The sequence below is a fragment of the Pristis pectinata genome, chromosome 3, assembly GCF_009764475.1.
Source record: "Pristis pectinata isolate sPriPec2 chromosome 3, sPriPec2.1.pri, whole genome shotgun sequence".
Taxonomy (NCBI): Eukaryota; Metazoa; Chordata; class Chondrichthyes; order Rhinopristiformes; family Pristidae; genus Pristis; species Pristis pectinata.
In genome coordinates, this window is record NC_067407.1 from 18,898,622 (window position 1) to 18,920,337 (window position 21,716).

At 41.3% G+C, this 21,716-nt stretch overlaps 1 protein-coding gene across 1 annotated transcript in view; it reads left to right on the plus strand.

Moving 5' to 3' along the window:
• Positions 1-534: 534 nt before the first annotated feature.
• zgc:163022 (putative ferric-chelate reductase 1) overlaps positions 535-21,716 on the plus strand; it is a 38,128-nt gene continuing 16,946 nt past the window's right edge. Inside the window, exons 1-10 of the mRNA XM_052013071.1 lie at positions 535-828; positions 6,644-6,842; positions 10,174-10,328; positions 13,010-13,098; positions 13,623-13,767; positions 14,330-14,515; positions 15,067-15,168; positions 18,081-18,222; positions 19,643-19,756; positions 21,175-21,290. Coding sequence (XP_051869031.1) covers positions 826-828; positions 6,644-6,842; positions 10,174-10,328; positions 13,010-13,098; positions 13,623-13,767; positions 14,330-14,515; positions 15,067-15,168; positions 18,081-18,222; positions 19,643-19,756; positions 21,175-21,290 — 1,251 coding nt within the window. The 5' untranslated portion in view covers positions 535-825. The remainder of the gene's footprint in view (positions 829-6,643; positions 6,843-10,173; positions 10,329-13,009; positions 13,099-13,622; positions 13,768-14,329; positions 14,516-15,066; positions 15,169-18,080; positions 18,223-19,642; positions 19,757-21,174; positions 21,291-21,716) is intronic.

Consider the following 21,716-nt stretch of genomic DNA (forward strand, 5'->3'; position numbering starts at 1 on the left):
AATATTAAAAAAACGATGTAAAAGTCTTTAACAATAAATGGTAACAGCACACTACAGGTACTTGAAATCTGAAATACACCAGAACATGTTGCAAATAATCAGCAGATTAGGGATCATCTGCGGAGAGAAAACCAAAGCGAATATCTATATTTCGATTATATTTTGTTCGACCCCTACCCTTAATTTTATCGCCATAGATGCTGCCTGAATAGCCCAGTCTTTGCACCCAAGTTTTGTCTTTATTAGAAAACATCCTAACTACGTACAAAACAAGCAAAAAAAAAATCACCCTACGTTGGACGTAGAAACAGCTCACGGTAAATCACAGGTGGACTTCATTCAATTTTAAATTTAAAATGAATTGACTTAAAAATGAATTTAAAATTGAACGCTGCACCCTCATGTTATTAGATGTATTCCAGCAGAGACTTTATGGGATTTGTCACCATCATTTCAGGGTTACGACCCGGAACATTAACTCTGTTTCTCTCCCCTAGGATTCTCCCTGAATATTCCTGTTTTACTTTGGATTAAGTGGCATGACACGCAATGGGACATAAAGGCACCATTCTGGGGAATTACCACGGACTCACGTACAGTTGCTCAACTAATTGTGCCGAGACGCAAGGAATGGTTGCGTTAACCCATCAAGAATCAGACAATTGCATTTTGTTCTTATCGCCGATTGCCAAATAGACGGGGTTACAATCGTGAGAAGAGTATTTGTTTATCAAAACATCTCTTTCATCAGCGGTGGGCGGGAGCTGGCGTTGCATAAATCTCACACACTTTGTAGTGTCGCTTTACACGGCACTTTTCATTGACATGGTAAGTATGGTGTTGGAAGGAAACTTGTAAAGTAGGGGACTTAACTACACTACGGGTGCGTTTCTTTCCAGGTCGCTACTTTCCCATTGTTAATCGTGTAACGACATTTTAATGTGAATTGACTTTCGGTAACGTTATCAGCTTTCCCAGCTACACGGTTCGTATTATTTATACTGTAGGTGAAATGGGACTTAAGGACTGGAGACGTTTGCGAGACTTTCTGTAGATTGTGTCGAGAGATTGTGTCGTTGTTTCCCATAGAGGGGCTTCTGTCCTGGTTATTCGTATAAAAACCTCGCCAACAACACCCCCTCCTGGCCCTTGCGGAAGTGAGTGCACTTCCAGTTTCCTCGCACCACCCACTCGGCAGAAAGGGTGGCTGGGTCTGTGATTGGTTACTGCAGTGTGCCTTACCATTTATTGTTAAATACTTTTACATCGTTTTATTTATATATAAATATATATCCTGCCAGTCTGGAAGGGTGCTTGTGGAGATAAGAGAGGGAAGGTAACTGTGGATGAATTGAAAGGGGGAAGCTTGGGGAAAGGTAAATCAGAATGAATGGGAGTTGAGATGAGGAATGAAAATTGGGATTTTTTTTTGAAATGGGATCTTTGGGAACAGAAGAAGGAAGTTCTTGGGGATTGGTCCTGGTAGGGAGGTTAAATGGGAGTCTTGGGATGATTCGCTGTGGATGGTAGTTTTCATGTGCAAAATCTAAGCACAGTTGACAGACTGAGGATCCCAATGGATGATAATCACCTTGACGTCTGATGTCAGAGCTGATCATCTGACACTTGGTGCTTGGCAGGGTTTTGCTGAGTTCCTGCTTTAGCTACCGGTGGAATTGGAAGTTTCTGATCTCTGTGGCCCCTCTCAAAACTCAACAACCCCTTCTGTTTTTGCTGTCTTTTCTTTGCTTGTTCTTGTTTCTTTGAACTTCAAGCACAGGTACTCCATTATAGAGTCTTAACGTTTCTAAGGTAGATCCAAAAATTCTTTTCAGCATTGCACAGAGGGAATGTACTGTGATCAAACTTCCAGTCAAATTAGAGCTGACATTTCTGGTTTCACAAGAAAGGCTGCAGGAAGTGGGGCTACAAATTAGAGGAACAACTCTTCCTCATGGGCAGTTGCCAACCTGATGACATAAGCATTGAATTCTCAAACTTCCAGTAACTTTCCCCTCTGGTTTCCTCCCCCGCCCTTTATCTTTTTTTCTCTCTTTCTGATTCAACTAACTCCCATCACCCCATTTTCCCTCTTCCTGCCCATCTCCCACACAGTCCTCCCACTGCTTTCCCCTCCCCACCTCTCTCCCTTTATTCTATGCACCACCATCCTCTCCTATCAGATTCCATCTTCTTCAGCCCTTTGTCACTTCCACCTATCACCTCCCAGCTTCTGCCATCATTTGCACTCTCCCCCCTCCCTCGCTCCTCTGCCTGTCACGCCCACCTCGTCTGGATCTGCCTATCACCTGCCAGCTCTTGCTCCCCTTCCCAAAACCTTTTTATACCAGCTATCTCCCCACTTTCTTTCCAGTCCTGATGAAGGGTCACGACCTGAAACATCAACTGTCCAGTTCCCTCCATAGATGCTGCCTGACCTGCTGAGTTCCTCCAGTGTTCTGTGTTGCTGCTGACAATTCTGGTTAGCATCAGTGGCCAAGACAGAAAATTCATTGGCGAAGCTCATTGTTGTCAACAATTTACAGACAACCTTTAAAGATCATCTTGTGAACAACAACTAAAAGTAATGGTAAATTGATAGCCATCCTACTGTTTTATAATTTAAGATGTAATTGTAATGGAAAGCTTTTGTGAAAAATGGGTGTGACCTTTTTAAAGCATTGAAATTATTGTAATTCAAGAGATCATTAGAGTGATAAGAATTCTGTCAGTCTTTTGTATGTTACACTCATAAACTGTAATTTATTTTGATGCAAGAAGCCTGATGGGTAAGGCAGAGGAGCTTGGAGCATATGGCATTGTGATTCTATTGCTATTATAGAAATGTGGATGAGAGATGGGCAGGACTGGCAGCTCAATGCTCCAGGGTACAGATGCTACAGGCATGATAGATGTAGAGGTGAAAGAGAAATGAGAGTTGCATTTTTGATTATTGGTTTATTATTGTCACTTGCACCGAGGTACAGTGAAAACTTGTCTTACAAACCGATCTTACAAGTCAATTCATTACATAGTGCAGTTACATCAAGTTAGTACAGAGTGCATTGATGTAGTACAGGTAAAAAAAAATAACGGTACAGAGTAAAATGTCACCGCTACAGAGAGTGCAATAAAGTGCAAGGTAACAACAAGGTAGATTGTGAGGTCATAGTCATATCTCATTGTATAAGGGAACTGTTCAATAGTCTTATCACAGTGGGGTAGAAGCTGTCCTGGTGGTACGTGCCCTCAGGCTCCTGTATCTTCTACCTGATGGAAGAGGAGAGAAGAGAGAATGTCCCAGGTGGGTGGGGTCTTTGATTATGCTGTCTGCTTCACCAAGACAACGAGAGACAGAGACAGTGTCCAAGGACGGGAGACTGGTGTCCGTAATGAGCTGGGCTGTGTCCACAACTCTCTGCAGCTTCTTGCGATCTTGGGCAGAGCAGTTGCCATACCAAGCAGTGATACATCCTGATAGGATGCTTTCTATGGTGCATCGGTAGAAGTTGGTGAGAGTCAAAGGGGATAAACCAAAGTTCTTTAGCCTCCTGAGGAACTAGAGGTGCTGGTGAGCTTTCTTGGCCATGGCATCATAACAGAGAACATATGGCAGTACTTGGAGCGGATATTGCTGGGGGAATATCCAGTGAGGCTATGTGGATAGAAGTAAGGAATAAAAGGGGGTCATCACTTTGATGGAATTGTACTATAGACCCCCCAGTAGATAGCAGGAATTAGAAGAGCAGATAAGATGCAGCTTTTGCGTAGTGTTCTGGGGGCAGCCCACAAGTGTCGCCATGCTTCTGGTGCCAACATAGCATGCCCACAACTTCCTAACCCGTACGTCTTTGGAATGTGGGAGGAAACCAGAGCACCTGGAGGAAACCCGCGCAGACACTGTGAGAACGTACAGACTCCTTACGGACAGTAGCCAGAATTGAACCTGGGTTGCTGGCGCTGTAATAGTGTTATGCTAACCACTACAGTACCATGCCTGCCCTACATAGGGAGATTGCAGATAGCAGATAGCTATCGGAATAATAGTGGGTGATCTTTAACTTCCTTAATATTGACTGGTACTGCACAGTGCTAAGGGATTAGATGGGACAGAATTTGTTAGGTTTGTCCAGGAAAGTTTTCTCAAGCAGTATGTAGAGGTACTAGAGAGGGGGCAACACTTGACCTCCTCTTGGGAAATGAGGCAGGACAAATAACTGAAGTGTCGGTGAGGAGCACTTTGGGATCAGTGATCATAATTCTATTGGTTTTAAAATAGTTTTGGAAACAGATAGGACTGATCCACAAGCTTAAAGTCCTAAATTGGGGCTTAGCTAATGTTGATGGCATCAGACAGGAACTTGCAAATGAACTGCCAGAGGCAGTGGGTATAATTACCAAATTTACAAGACATTTGTACAGGTACGTGGATAGTATTTGTTTAGAGGAATACAGACCAAACTCGGGCAAATGGGACGGGTTGGGCTGAAGGGCCTGTTTCCATGCTGTATAACTCTGACTCCTTTTAGTGCTGGGTACTCTATTAAAAATGGATGACTGCACAATGCCACAGAATTTCCTGGTGTTTCAATTATTATTCTTTTAAACTCTGAAAGACCCAGATCAAAGCTGTTCTGGGAGATTTCTCCTATTGTTTGCAATTGCATGACTATCTAAAACTCCTGTTTGATATCTGCACACCTTCTGTCCTTTCGTGTCTCGAATGTTAAACTTTATTAACATTGTGCTGACAATTTCCCACCCAGTACTGCCATTTGCAATCCACTCTCAGCTACATTAATCTGGGGCAGGTGCAAAGGGCCTGTCTCGCTGGCCCTTCACAGCCCAGAGACCAGCAATGTGATTGGGATTTTGCTGGGTTCTTGCCTCTCAAACTCTGACAACTGGCAAAGTTGGTAGTGGGGATTTGATAGTCATGAAGTTATAATTGATCTTAATCTGACATTGAGACCTTGATCTTTTAAAAAAAACATTTAGTTTTCAAATTTATTTTTCTGCTTTTAATTAACTTCAAAGAATTAAAAGTTGCTGGTTTTCCCTTTGCCATACAATCACCATTTGAAGTCAGTGGGTCTCAGAATCAGTTGTACATCATTGACACGGGTGCTTCAACCCAACTTGTCCATTCTGACCAGGGTGCCTACTGGAGCTAGTCCCATTTGCCTGCATGTGGCCCATATCCTTCTAAACCTTCTCAATCTATGTACCTGTCAAAATGTCTTCTAAATGTAATTGTACCCACCTCTACCACTCCCTCTTACAGCTCATTCCATATACCCACTGCACTCTGTGGGGAGGAAAAACTTGCCCCTCAGATCCCATTCAAATCTTTCCCCTCACCTTGAACCTATACCCTCTAGTTTTAGATTCCTCATACCTGGGGGGAAAGACTGTGACGTTTCACCTTGACTATGCCCCTCACAATTTTATAAATCTTTTAATAGGTCACACCTCAGCCTGCTGCACTTCGGGGGGTGGGGGTGGGGTGAGGGGTGGGGGTGGGGTGGGGGGTGGTTGTGGGGGGGTGAGGGGTGGGTGGGGTGAGGTGTGGATGGGGGGGTTGTTGTAAGGGGGTGAGGGGGGGGTGGTGTGAGGGGTGGGTGGTGGGGTGAGGGGTGTGTGGTGGTGGGGGGGTGAGGTGGGGTGGGGGAGGGAGTGGGTGGTGGTGGAAGGAAAAGTCCCAGTCTATCCAGTATCTCCATCTAACTCAAGCTGTCCATTCCCAGAAATGTCCTTGTGAATCTTTTTTGTACCCTCTATCTTAATGACATCCTTCCCTATAGCTAGGTGACCAGAACTGATTTGGTCATGATGCATTAGCATCATAGAAACCCAGGCAGTGTTTAACTCTGTTGTGAAACAACAGAACAGCTAATTAAATACAGAAAATCATCCTTTAGCCCATTACATCCTCGACTAACTCCCAAATTAATCTGGCTGTCCTAGTGTTTCCTGGTTCTGATACCTCCCAACTTTTAATGTTTATGCACTCTTCACTAAAATAAATTCTTTATCAAGTGGGAGCGCAGAATACATTTGCTATGGATCAATTGAAGAGGTGATCAAATTGTATGAAAATAATGGTTTTGCTTTTAGTTGCTATGTCACTTGTTGCATTTGATATGTAATGAACTGTTACCAGTTTTTGTGTAGTGTCAGCTCTTTATTTGGTGCCTTCTAAAAGAGGCAGTGGTTCTTCAAAACCTGTGGCCATTACTGCCTATTGGTTTGTTGTGCTGAAACTGCTGGTGGACATACTGCCAAAAAGACACAAGTAGACTGTCAAATGAAGTTGTGTGCATGCTATGTTGGCGCCGGAGGTGTGGCGACACTTGCGGGCTGCCCACAGAATGCTATGCAAAACGGTGTATTTCACTGTGTACATGTGACAAATAAAGATATTTTAGAAAGACTTCCAAACTGGGTTAAAGAGCTTTTGCAGCTTCTAATTTTGTCAAGTTTATTATTGGTCTCCTGAAGAAGTTTTTTGGTAGATAGTGTAAGGATTTCCATTGGCTACATTGCTGGACCCTATGATCCAATAATGGTTGAGGAAACAAACCTCTGGGCAGGTGTGTTCAACATTTCAGAATGGGCTAACTGGGTTTTGTTTTCTTTTCAGATGAGGGGCCATACTTGTTTCATGGTGGCCTTTATTACTTCCACTTTCCTGGTGGATGTTTCGGGATATTCAAGTGGACTAGTTGGTGATGCCTGTGAATCTATGGTTCCTAACCATGGGAAGAGTGCACAAACATCTGTTGCTCCATATGAAGTCACTGCAAACAGTGCCACCTTTAATCCAGGAGATACAATTCAAGGTACCCTATTCGTGAATGTATCCAAATCGCTGCCGAAACTTGTGCAATACACAGAATTTAATTGTAAATCTGATCACTTATACTATGATTGAATAAAATGGCAGTTTTTGCTGTCGTTGGGTATCAAAGGTTTCTCTTGGGACACTGTCACTTTTGATAAAGAGTACGGCCTGGAGGAATGTGTGGTAGAATTGTTTTTGATCCATCTGTAACCATGGGTAATAATCCTTCAGCCACATAGTCTCAAACAATAGTGCCTGACCCTCTTTTTGCTGATGACTACATATCCTCACCAAATGTTGGAGAGAAATAATAAATGCTGGAAACACTCAAGTCATGCAGCACCTGTAGAAAGAGGAACTTAACTTTTCAGGTCTCAGACCATCAGAACTGAGAAAAAGAGAAATGAGTTGGTCTAGATAGTAGGGAGGTTGGAGGAGGGCAATTAGTTAAACAAAGGGAACATCTTTGATAGGCTGAAATAATGTAGCAGTTAACACAGATAACTGCTCTTGTGTTTGACATCTGGCCTACTAAAATGTGCCCAGTAGGCCAGACAATACAAATGAAAGAAAATGAGTAAAGTGGGCAGGCAACAATGGCTGGTCCTGATGCAAACAGAAAGGAAGTGTTATTTAACATTGGAGGGTTCGATATTGAGTCTGGAAGGCTGCAACATGCCCAGGTGGAAGATGAGGTGTTCCCCAAGCTTGCATTGGGCCTTCTATCTGCATTGGAGACCACAGACAGAGGTCGGAATTGGAGTGGATGATGAATTAAAGTGGCAGCAACCCGAAGCTCGGTGTCAGCCTTGCAGACTATATGCAGATGCTCTGCAAAGCAGTTGCCAAATCTGTGTTTGGTTTTTCCAATGTAAAGGATGCCACATTGTGAACAGAGTGCAGGACACTAGACTATAAGAAGTGCAAGTGAATCGCTGCTTCAGATGGGGGGGGGGGGGGGGGGAGTGGTGCTGTTGGGGGAGTGGAAGGACTGTTTCCTTCCTTGGATAGTAGGAAAGGAAGTGGAAGCACAGGTATTGCAACTCCTGCAGCTGCATGGGAAAGTGCCATACAAAAGGACTAAAGTGGGAATGGAAGAGTGGATCAGGGAGCCACAAAAGTGTTCACTTTGTAGTGCTGAAAAGGAAGAGGAATGTATGGCTGGAGGTGGAATCTTGTTGGGAGCTGGCAGTAATTGCATAGGATGATCTGTTGATTGTGGAAGGTAAGGACCAGAGGAACTCTGCTCCTGCTGTCCAGGAGAAGGGGTGAAAGCTGAGATGCAGGCAATAAATGAGATGTGGAAAGATCTTTGTTCCTAGCTGCTTTCCCCCTACCTTCTTCCCCCCCCCCCCCCCCCAACTGTCCTTCTATTCTGAGGGGCTGTGCCCTCTGGTCCTAGACTCTCCCACTACTGGAAACATCCTCTCCACGTTCACTCTGTCCAGGCCTTTCAATATTTGGTAGGTTTCAATGAGATCACCTTTCATCCTTCTAAACTCCAGTGAGTACAGGCCCAGAACCATCAAATGCTCCTCATACATTAACCCTTTCATTCCAGGGGCCATTCTTGTAAACCTCCTGGGCCCTCTCCAGTGCCAGCACATCCTTCCTTGGATATGGGGCCCAAAACTGCTCACAATACTCCAAATGTGGTCTGACAAATGCCTTAAAAAGCACTCGCATTACATCCTTGCTTTTATATTCTAGTCCTCGAAATAAATGCTAACATTGCATTTGCCTTCCTTACTACCGACTCAACCTGCAAGTTAAACTTTAGGGAATCCTGCACTAGGATTCCCAAGTCCCTTTGCACCTCCAATTTCTGAATTCACTCCCTGTTTAGAAAATAGTCTATGCTTTTATTCCTTTTACCAAAGTGCATGATCATACACTTCCCTACACTGTATTCCATCTGCCACTTGTTTGCCCATTTTCCCAACCTGTTCAAGTCCTTCTGCAGACTCCCTGCTTCTTCAACCCTACCTGCCCCTCTATCTATCTTTGTGGCCAGGTTTGCAGATGATACAAAGCCATCAATTCCAGATCATTAACATATAACGTGAAAAGTAACAGACCCCTGCGGAACACCACTAGTCACTGGCAACCAACCAGAAAAGGCCCATTTATTCCCACTCTTTGCCTTCTGCCAGTGGGCCAATCTTCTATCCATGCTAGTACCTTTCCTGTGATACCATGGTCTCCTATCTTGTTTAGCAGCCTCGTGTGTGGCACCTTGTCAAAGGCCTTCTGAAAATCCAAGTAAACAACAGCCATTGACTCTCCTTTGTCTATCCTGCTTGTTACTTCCTCAAAGACTTCCAACAGATTTGTCAGGCAAGATCTCCCCTTAAGGAAACCATGCTGACTTTGGCTGATCATTTAGAGCACTGCCATTATATGAACTAAATGAAAAATGAGATCTTAACCCAAACTGAAACAATGGATCAATTCTATATTTGGATAAATGTGATTGAAACTAGATTTGTACTTCTGTTTGATCCATAAACTGTTATGCTTAGTACCTGATAGTGAATGTTGTCGGGTCTCTTCAAGGAGACTATATTCGTCCAGTGAAACCTGTAATTTAGTAGTGTCTTGATTAGCATTACCTGTCCACTTTCAGAAGGCCAATTTCAGATGCTAGAAATCCTGAAATGAAAAAGAATGCCCTCTCCAACCTATCACCATCCTTTTTGGTTTGCTTTCCTTTCTCCATGTTATAACTTATTTGCTTTCTTAGTTCTGAATGATGATTGACCTGAAACATTTTTTCCCCTCTCCACTGATGCTGCCTGACTTGAGTACTTCCAGAATAGTTTATATTCTGCCTATCTTTTTTGTTTTCAGCAAAGACTTATTTTGTAAAATGTCATTAAACTGCAGTAATTTTTTTTACCCAATATGTATGGTGGGACTGAAACTGCTCCATCTTTGTGATGGAACTGTGCAAGAATTCCATTCCAGAGAGAAGTGGAGTGGTTCTTGCTGTATGCATGTTTGATAAAGAATTTTCCTTTCCAGTGAAGCTGTTCCCTTGCTGGGGGTGTGTGTTGGGGGGGGGGGGGGGTGCAAGTGAAGGTGCTAGGGGATCTGCCACTGTGCACACAAGAATTTCAAGATTGAAAAGCTACAAGAGAAAGGCAGTGACTTTCAGATCACTGTACTTTGTTTCAGCCTTTTGTACATCTTATTTGGGACATTTTGCATATGTCAGTTGATACAGGTTTTGCTGTGCATAGCTTTTTCCATTGAAATCTAGTACCCCTCTTTAAATTGGTGCATATAACTTCAAATAATTAATGCTAAATTCTGCATATTTGTTTAAGTGACATTGAAAAACAAATCTAGTGACAACTTTGAAGGATTTTTGCTGGAAGCTCGAAATGCTGACTCCTCTTCCACAACACCACTTGGCAAATTCAGTACAACAAATCCTCAAGCTCAACTTCTTAACTGTAGTGTTGGTGGGATTCCCTACACTGTAAGTTATTGCAACTGTCATTCTCTGCTGACATATTCTGAATCCTTCTCCAACAGTAAATAAGTCTGATTTTTTTTCTCTTTGATGCATTACTGTGCCTAGGAATGTGAATTGTCCAGATAAAGCATAACCACACATTGTTGTCAATTGCTGTAATAGATGACACTTAAGTACATGTGGTCTATCTTGCATAATGCAGCTTGTTAAAATAATGAACTGAAGAATGTTGAATGCAAATTTAACTCCTTCATCTGCCATTGTGTCAGGTGCTGATTGACAGTGCTCACTGACCTAATCGCACTATTAGGCTCCTGGTCCAGTAGCAGTAGCAGCAATGCTTTAATGAATTCCACTTAGTACTGACCTCTGGGTGGAGGAGAAAATAAACTGCAAGGAAAAAAGTGACTCCTAATTACCCTCAATGTTTTTAATACCTCCCTTTTGGTATCCTTTAATCATTGTGTCATGTAATAAAGCCCTTCAGCTCACCAAGTCCATCAAGTATCTCTCTACTAATCCCATTTAACAGTACTTGGTCTGTAGCCTACTATGCCTTGGCAATTCAAGTGTTTATCTAGGTAATTAAATATTGTGAGAGTACCTGCCTCCTCCTCCACCACCCCCTTGGGCAGTGTGTTCCATATTCCAACCACTGAGAATGCTCTTCCTTGGGTCCTCTTAAACCTCTTGCCCCTTGCTTTTTAAAAAAAAATGATGATAGAGGTATCTGAAACTAGGTGCTGTGTGTCAACGTTTCCTACAATCTACTATGCATGGAGCTAGAGGGTGAGGGCAAGCTCTTAAATGAATATTTTTCATCTGCATACTTCAAGGAAAGTCATTTTGGTTGGGATAGTGAAATTCTGGAGTACATTAAGATTTAAAAAAGGAGGGTGTATTAGATGCCTTGGCAGGCATAAGGGTGGATAAACCTTTTGGGCCTGATGAGATGTATCCCAGGCTGCAGTGTGAGATTTCCTGGGTCCTGATGGAGATATTTAAATCTTCATCGGCTACAGGCGAGGTGCCAAGTGACTGGAATACTGCAACTATAGTGCCTTTTTGTTCAAGAAGGGCGGCAGGGATAAACCAGGTAATTACAGGCCAGTTAGACTAACAGGTGGTAGGGAAATTATTGGAAAATGTTCTAGGGGAGACAATTAATCTATACTTGGAAATCAAGGAATGATCAGCATGGATTTGTTAATGGGAGATCCCATCTGACTAGTTTTTGAAGAGTTAACTAAATATTTTGAGGGTAGAGCAGTTGATGTGGGTTTATATGGACTTCATTAAGACCTTTGACAAGGTCCCAAAGGGAAGGTTGATCCGGAAGGTTGATCCAAAAGGTTGGCCCCTATGAGATCCAAGGCAAATTGGATCCAAAATTGGCTTGGTAATAGGAGACAGAGGGTGATGGCAGAGGGTTGTTTTTGTGATTGGAAGCCTGTGTCCAGTAATATACCACTGGCTCTCTTGCTGTTTGTTGTGTACATTAATGACTTAAATGTGAATGCATGAGATGATTAGCAAGTTTGCAGATGATGTAAAAATTGGTGTTGATGATGAGGAAGATAGTTCTGGGCTACAAGGTGTTGATCAATTGGTAAATAGGGCAGAGCAATGGCAGATGAAATTTAATCCTCTGCAGTGTGAGGTGATGCATTTTGGAGCATCAAATAAGGGTAGGACATCATGAACAATAGGGTCTTTGAAATTATTGAGTAACAGATGGCCCTTGGTGTACAAGTCCAAAGATCTTTAAAGGTGACAGCACAGATTGGTAGGGTGGTATAGAAGGCATACAGGATGCTTTCTTTCATTAGCCAGGTCATAGAGAGCGGCAGGGAGGTCTTTATAAACATTAGTTAGACCACAGCTGGCAGATCTTGTGCACTTGTTTACCACACCATACGAAGAACATGAATGCACAGGAGAGGAAAACAGACTCAACCTACGCAGTCCCTCCTTGTAATTGAAATGCTACATCCCAAACAGCATCATAGTGAATGTCCTCTACAAATTCCAGTGCAAGTATCACCCTCCTATAGTGTGGTGATCAAAATAGTGCACAATATTCCTGATGCTAGGGTTTATTTTTGGGGGGGGGGGGGGGGGGTGGGATTGAAATGAGGATCTTGATTGGTCCCAGACCTCCGATTGTAGATCAATGTAAGATGGTCAGAGTGGTTTTGTTAAAGGGATGTGCTTATTCAGTCAATTTTGGATGACCTCCAGTTAATAGCAGTAGAATGATAAAAGCTACCTGGAGTTTCACTGGACTAGTTAAGTTTAGAGCCAAAAAAGGATACATGACCCAAGCTTGTGTAACACTGTAGCACAGGACATGTGAATGCAACACATGAAACTCACTCATGTGTTTCAGGACTTTTGCTACATCACGGTTGTAGGTGTTTGAGTCCAGCTGCTAAGTCAGTTTGTTGGTGATAAATTATGCGGCTCATCTAGAATTCTGCTTTAAAGTAGACCACCTCATCAATGTTTTGAAACTTTGAGTTGAAATGGATTCTTGTATTTTAATACTCATTTGAAAAATTCAAACCTTGAATTCTATTATCATTAAAGGTTATTTAATCAGACATAAACTAAGGTTTTCAGTATGTCATTATCGCTAATATTTTATTTGCATTTATGATTCACGAAAAAACTTCTTTCCAAAGGACTCTGCTGTTAGTCACACATCAAAAAGTCAAAAGTCTGAGATCATTGTCAACTGGACTGCACCAAATGCAAGCAACATTGTATTCAGGTAGTTTTATTTTGCAATTTTTTCATTTTGCTTACTTTCATTCTCTAAAGCTAATTTGGAAAGCTGGATTTCTTTTCCCAGCTTCCAACATGTTTTTCCCACTTTTGGATTTTTTTCCTATCCTCTTCTGATCTTTCTAATGAAAGACCATCTGAGGATTTGAGTTTTGGGGAAGGCTTAGATCTGTCTTTTTGCTAACATGGTTTGGTTGCATACCATGACTATCTTTTTACAAACTGTGTACAGGAAGAGTGTCTGCAAAATCAGCAATAGCAGATCTTGACAGTCCATGATATGTGGGTCTGTGAGCTGATCTCTTGGTGTTGAGCATCAGATTGACTCATACAGCCTTTATAAATGTTGGCTCTATGGAAGCCCAGCTATGGTTTCATTCTCCAAATGAGCAAAGATGCTGGCTATATTGATAGATTATTTATTTTCATGGTGAATATTTCTTTAACAAGCTATTTAAATATTTATAGCAGTTATAATATCAGTTTAACCATTTTTATTTGTCTATGTAGTGTTACTTTTGTGAAATCACAGCTAATATTCTGGACAGAAGTGAAATCCCCAGTCATTCAAAGATCTCTCTCTGGCTCCACTGTGCCTTCACAGCCCACCACCTCTCAGAATAAGGGGGGCACCACTGGTCCAATTTTGGATGCAGTAAGTTGACACCATTTTGCTACTCCATTTTGGTTGATCTTTGCAGGGTACATTGTTGAAATGACTTAATGACTCTCTAAAATGCGTAATAGCAAGACGATAAATGTTCTGTGCCGGTATTGACTCCTTGACCGTGATGTCTATTTCTGTGCCGTTTCCACATGCACTTTCACATGCTAGCTTTGTAAATCAAAACTTTATTTAAATAACCTTTGTTAGAATAGTAATTTATTCTATCAGTGCCTTGTGTTGGGGAACATATTTGAAGGATTTATTTTATTCTTGAGTCAGTCCCGAAGACACGCACTCTCCACCCTCTTGTTTTTTTACCACTGATTTTTGCTTGTTAATGAGACAATTAGCGTTATGTACCCTTTAAGACCTTGAAGAGATCACAAAACAGTTCCTGGCACTGCTTAAGAATATGAAACCCAAAAGCAGAATGAGCATCTAAATGCTAGTGCACTATAAATGGCTACTTTGAGATTGGGGAACAGAGAATGATGTACAAAGCTATTATAAGTACCAGAGTTTAGCCATTTTTCTTATTGTTTGGATCTAGCTCTCCAGTGATGGATGTGGGAATACTAAATTTTGCTTCAATAATCCTTCACAATGCAACCCAGCCACAGATGCAAACTGTTTCTTTATGTCATCCACGCCACTTAATAACCAAGGATTGCGATTTGAAATGAGTGGAAAGGCAAGCGGTTACATCTCGATTGGTTTCTCGGATGACAAAATAATGGTAAGAAAATGTATTGTAAAACTAGCAACTTCAGAAACTTGTCTAGTGTTACTCGTAATTCTTGAGCTGGCTCTTGCCAATGTACATTGCCGGGCATTACATTGCTAACTTACTGCATAGATAGTTCCCAGTGGTCATTCCAGATGGGGAAAATGTTGATTTAGGTGACATGGAAAGGAGACACTTTTTCATATCACACTTTTTGCATGATTAGCTACGTGTCATTCTGCTAATGGTCAAATGCAGAATAGCCTGTTTTCTGCAGTTACCAATGGAAGAACTAGTAATGTCCAACAAAGTTGGATTTTCTTCTGATACTTTAGGTGGAATTTTCATTTTTAACCTAATCTTCTATCCTGTAGAAAATTACATGGGTTTCAGCTTGAATGACCTATTTGCATAATTGTGCACTGCTTGGCTATTTTAAAGCAGCTTAAAATTCCCAGTGATTAGAAATACATTGGGTATGCTTGACTTAAATTGGTATAATTGACAACAAAATATTAAGTGTGAGGTATCCTATCAATGACTGTAGCACTACTTTTTTTTAGGGTGGTGATGATATATACATATGTGGTATGGATGCCTCTGGACAAATAAAAGTTCAACGTGCCTATTCCACAGGAAGATCGCCTCCTCGCATTGAGCAGCTGGTAACCAGTTTGTTTGTACATGAATAGTCACTATGAGAAGTACTACTGTAAAGTTATTGAAGCATTGTTAAATTGTTTAGCAATTGAACTTTTGTTCTAGGGTGAGAAGTCTGTAGATTTGATCTTCATTCCAGGAATATGCTCTCACTAAACTTGTACCATACAGTACTAAAATCTGGATTGATGTGCCAAATGGAGTGTAAATGCCAAAAGACTGTATTTTTCTCTTTTGCTGCATTGCTGTTCATGTCCTCTTGGAGTGTGTAGCAGCAGGTTTAAGATTCCCATCTTCAAAACCCTTCCTATATAATTTTTCCATTTTTTTTTTATTTATGGTCTTTTTGCAACATGTCTGTCCTGCAATAAGCTTTGGGCAGTTTTCATACAAGATCTGAAACTAAGGAGATGTTAGGGCAGATGACCAATGGCTGCATGACCTTTTGAGATGGAGGGAAGTTGGTGGGAAGGAGAAGTGACAGGTCACACCCTTAATTCTAATCAAAATCCTTTGGCAAATGGTCAGCTGAAAAACTTGCATTAGTAGTTCCAGTCATGTAGAATCATAGAATGATTACTGCATAGACAGAGACCATTTGGCCCATTATGTCCTTGCTAATTCTCTACCAGTGCAATTCTCCCTTTCTAGTCTTCTCCATAGCCTTGCAAATCTTTCACTATGTATTTATCCATGTATTTATCATGTAATAGCACTGGAGAGAGTGCAGAAGAGATTCACCAGAGTGTTGCCTGGGATGGAGTGTTTTGGTTATGAGGAGAGACTGGAGAGGCTAGCTTGGTTTTCCCCTGGGGTGGAGGAGGTTGAGGGAATCTGACTTGAGGTGTGTTACTTTAAAACAAAAAAAAAAGTGGAATAGTTTGGGTAGACTTTTCCCCTTGGGTGAGTAAAACTAGTGCGTAAGGGGCAAGAGATTTAGAAGGGATTTGAGGGGGACCTTACTCAGTGGTGAGTACTTGGGATGCGCTACCTCAGAGTGGAAGCAGAGTTGCTGATGGCATTTGAGAAGTGGCTAGACAATCACTTGAATTGAAGGCTATGGGCCAATTACTGGAAGAAGGGATTAATACAGAAGGGTGCCCACTGGTTGATGTGAACATAGTAGGCTGAATGGCCTGTTCCCATGCCGTATGACTCTATGATCCTCTTGAAAGCCACAATGGAACCTGCCTCCACCACAGCTGCCAGCAGTTCATTCCAAATTCTGATCACGTGCAGTGTTTAAAAATGCTTTTCCTCATGACACTCTTAAATTTTCTCCCCCTTCTTTGCCTACAACTTCTAGTACTGGACCCCTACTTCAAAAGGAACAGCTGCTCATTATCTGTTCTGTCCTAACCCCTCTCCCCTTGAGCCATCTCAACAGAAAACTGTCTTAACCCTCTGAGCTATCCTTGTAATTATAGTTCCTCATTGCAGGAAAGTTCGAAGTTATGATCAGAAAATGGAGGAGGGACTATGGGAGGGAATCCATACTTTATAGACCACCAACCCCTGGTGGACTAAAATTGATCAAGGTGACTTGGTGTGAAGCATCAAACAATGGTCTTAAGTTTGTGAATAGGAGTGATAGATGAGGGACCTCCAGAAGTCATTTGAAGGAAAGAACATTGAGGACCTACTAGGTGGTGTTTGCAATGGGATTGAAGATCATGCGGGATATGCAGAATTAGTTTTGGGGGTCAAGAGAAGCAAGACATTCTAGCAAAATTGGAGGTTCCTGTAAGACCCAGAAATGAGTTGGGTCTGAAGGACATGAAACTTGCTAGGAAGCAGAGAGATGATAAAATGGTGAATCCAGTAGAACCAGCAGAGCAGGAAGTGAGGGGGTAGAGTGGTGGACTGATGTTACTTAAAGTTGAGCAATTGGATAGCATTCTCTAAACCAGTCCAAAAATATTGATCATGAGCAGGTATGATAAGCAAGTGGGAGTAGAGCTTTAAAGCTGTTGGAATGAAAATACACCTGTAATTGCGACAGGGGGAAATTAAACCAATGGAAGGGAGGAGATTTTTGGAGGAAGGCTACTGGGTGAGATGATTTGGACGGGAAAGACATTAGCAAGCAGTAAGATAAGATTTTTTTTATTAGTCACATGTATATCAAAACACAGTGAAATGCATCTGCAGGCAGCCTGCAAGTGTCGCCATGCTTCCAGTGCCAACATAGCATGCCCAAAACCCTAATCTGTACATCTTTGGAATGTGGGAGGAAACCAGAAGAAACCCACACGGAGACGGGGAGAACGTACAAACTCCTTACAAACAGTGGCTGGAATTGAACCTGGGTCCCTGGCGCTGTAAGGCGTTACGCTAACTGCTACACTACCGTGCCTGCCCCAGTACAATGCATCTTTCAAAATCCTTACTTTTCTGCTGTCCACCCAAGTATCATGTAGTGCATATTCACATTAGTGTATTGGTTTATTATTGTCACATATACCAAGATGCAATGAAAAGCTTTTGTCTGTGTGCCATGCAGATGGATCATGCCACACATAATTACATCAAGGTAGTAAAAAGAAAACAATGTAGAATATAATGTTGCAGCTACAGAGAGTGTAATGTAGGTAAACAAAAAGTGCAAGGGCCACAACAAGGTAGATTGGGAGATCAAGAGTTCACCTTTAGCAGACGAGAGGTCTGTTCAGGAGTCTGATAACAGGGAGGTAGAAGCTGTCCTTGACTCTGGTTGTCCATGGTTTCAAGCCGTGTATCTTCTGCCTGATGGGATGGGGTAGAAGAAAAAGTGACTGTGATGGGAGGGATCCTTGATTATGTTGACCACCAATGGCATCTGTGCTTGAGGTTAATCCAACTATGGCCAAGGATGGAGCAGCTGAAACATAAACATTGTTGGTTCCATGTTGTGTAAAATACTGATTTTATTTTACAGGGTGAAGTAGATGGTATAGCTGTGGCTAATAAAAATGGAATCATTCAATGTTCATTTGTCACAAGAAACAACATTTCAACAGCTCAAAGAGCAGCCAATAATATGTACTACTTATTTTTTGCTTATGGGACTTCAGCTGGTGGTAAGTGCTGCAGTGACATTTGTAGTAAACTCTTGAGTTAGTGCATTGCCCAAATGCATTATATTCTGTATAAAGACATGAGAAATAGATTTAGTTGGAAACTCCTCTTCCAGCTTGGAAGCACGTGGCTATCTTGGGTGCACATAGTAAAATGTGTCTTGTGATGACGAGAAAATGAAACTTTTAATACTTCATTGATTTCTCTGCCCAGAAGTGTTTCTTTCTGTGTAAGATACAAGAAAATGTATTTGAAATTGTTGCATTGGAGGTTTGCTTGGGTATAAAATTTATAGCCCCAGTGCTTGTAATTTTCCGTTACTGACTGGCCATGCTTGTAACAATCTCAAACATGTTACTGCTCTGTTGGAAGATGATGCTCCAAATATTGAGAGCCCAAGGCATGTGTAACTACATTAAGTGGATCGTGCTGGAACCGGGCAGATTGTTTGTTGCTCCAGATTTTAGCATCTGCAGTCTCTTGTCTCCCTCTTGGTCTGAAGCTCAATAATTTTATCAGAAAATCCCACCAAGCTGAAAATGTGCAGTCAGAACTGGTTTTGCTCAGCTTGTATAGCCAGGCTCTGTTAATATGCATTATTTTAGTTGTGGGAAGTCAATTTTTCCTTTTGCAGAAGGATGAATTGAATGCACATTGAAATGTATTTTCAACCGAGTTTTAGAATTTGGTTTATAAGGAAGTTATCACTGGTACAAGATGAAAGTAGATTTCTCTACCGATGTACACAATGTGGCTCAGTTAGTAGCACAAACATTTAGATTAACTCAATTTATGCCACCCACAAGACCACTTTTGTACTTGGTGTTTTACAGTCCTATTATTTTTGAGCATCAACGATTAAAGACAATACAAATCAAAAGACTTCATATTTGACTGTAATATGCCTAAGGGCAATTATCACCATAATGTTATAGGAAACAACAGCTAATTTGTCCACAATAAAGATCCTTGCAGTATGTTGTTAATTACCTTTAATCTGAGCTGTTACAGAAGAATTTAGTAATAATGATGCTTAACAGAAGATTTTTGATTCATCCCCAGAATGATATTGAAGTTACCAGACAGCACCTGCAATGGGGGTACTGGGCAAATGGGATTTAACATGTAAACTTGCTTTTTGCTCATGGGCAATGCAAATGAGGGTAGAAACTGTTTTTGATTAACCAAAAACATCGGAGATTAGAGCCATTTGCATGGGAACAGAAAGGAATGAAATCAAGCCAATATAGTTACAAGATTGTGGGATGGAGGAAATGGAATAGTTCAGTACCTCAAATGGTGGAGAAATATTGTACTTGCAATGGCAAAACTGTTATTGATCATAAAAACTAATGCATACTTTAGGGTGTCATTATGTATTGTCTATTTCTACCATGCATTTAAACCTATTTCATATTTCAGGACAAATAAACAAGCATCAAGATCCTCCATTCATATCAACAGAGAAAGTAAATGTTGCAGTTGTACAGTTGGCCTCTGGGAACAATGACAAACCTGTCCTTATTAAGACTCATGGTAAGAGATGTGACAGCTACTCAGTTTCACCACTAAATATCAACACTTTACTAATCATTGTTTTCCCCAGATTGTCTAATGTTATATTCTTTTCAGTGCTACTTATGTTTTTTGCCATTTGGTATTTTGACATGCATCCAGTGTGGGTGAGAGGTGCAGTGGTTTAGTTACTGGACTAGCAGGTAGAGTTCTGCAACATTGAATTAGAGAAGCAAATTCAAACCCTAGTGTGGGATTTGGAGAATTTAAATCCAAATAACTTAATCTTTTAAATTTCTGGATTTTGTTTAAAAACTTCAGTGACATAGCCATGATACTTCTAGATTGTTGTAATATTCCATCTAATACTTCAGAGGAGAAAATCTGCTGTCCTTGCCTGGTCTGGCCTACATGTGACAACAGACCCAGTAATCTAGTTGACTGGGGACCCAATGGAGATGTACAATAAATGCTGGCCTTGCCAATAATGTTCACATCCTGTCAAGAAATAAATAAGGATTATTTATCTCTAATTCAGCATTTGTGTGGCTCTCTGAAAAGTAAATGTGCTACAGTTTACATTGCTTGATTCAGTTTATGGCCTGTACTGAAGCCCACTTGCTCCAGGCAGAAGATGCCTGTTCACCTTTGACTTAATGTGGTATTATTTTTGGTTGTGAAACCAGAGTGACAGTCTGTGGATCATCCTACTGGATACTAACCCTGGAGTAACATGTGAATTGGGGCACATGTGAATTTTGAGCTTCAGCTTTAAAAGCCTGAAGAACGTCGGATGAAGAATCCATTGCTGTCTGCCCAGAGCAAGATTTCACATCTGAAATGGATCCTAGCAGATGCTATATTTCTACTTGGTAGCAGCCCAGAGGTGTGTAGCCAATAGAGCTGCTGCCTGAAAACTCCTCCAACCCAGGTTCAATCCTGACCACCAGTGCTGTCTGTGTGGAGTTTGCTTGTTCTCCCTCTGACTGTATTGGTACTCCTGTTTCTTCCTGAATCCAAAAGATGTGTGGGTTGGTAAATTGCCCACTATTTAGTGTTGGATTGTGAATGGGTGCCTGGTTGTCTTCATGGACTTCATAGGGTGGAGGGCCTGCTTCCATGCTTTGATCCTATGAAGTTGTTGACATTGTTATTTTCAAGTTTATTTCACACTCAAGCCAAAAGTCAGAACAAATCACAAAATACTTTCAATCCTCTGCCAGAAGATCTAAATGATTACACTTTTGTAACTGACACCTGTCTTAGATGGTAACAACAGGAACTATTTTCTTGCCGCCATAATTTCTAGTCAAGGGAGCATACCAGCCTTCTCTCTTGGGTTGAATTGGGGAAACTGAACCCAGAAGTAGGAAGATCCAAAGTCTTGGTAATAAAATGAAAAGGCTTTCATTATCATTATATTCCATTTGTATTCAAAGGTGCACTGATGTTAATAGCCTGGATGACAACTGGAAGTATTGGTACAATGATTCCTCAATATTTTAAGTGTATTGGAAGTACAAGGAAGATTTTTGGCAAGGACTGTTGGTTTCAGGTATGATGTATAGGTTTTCTGACTTCAGAATAAAAGTATTATTTTACTCTGCTATATTTACCATGTTCCATTGCTAACATCTTTGCAATTAAGGCTTTTTAATAACTTCAGGATTTTTTTTTGAAAGGGTGCTTCTGTCTTTCTGAAGGATGGGTGTCTTTTTTTTGATTCTGAAATTGGTTGATCATTGATAGAGAAGTGGAATGCTGTGGATTCTGGACAAAAAATACAAAATGCTAGAAATGCGCAGCAAGTTGGACAGGATCTGTGGAAATTAATCTAAAGGTATACAGTAAAATGGAACATCTGTGCATAGTTCAAGAATGAAACAACCTGGAAATCTGCAATATTTGTGTACATATTAGATTTGGCACAAGGATGTACACTACACTGTTTTTCTCAAACCCCTGCAGAAAACCCTCCATA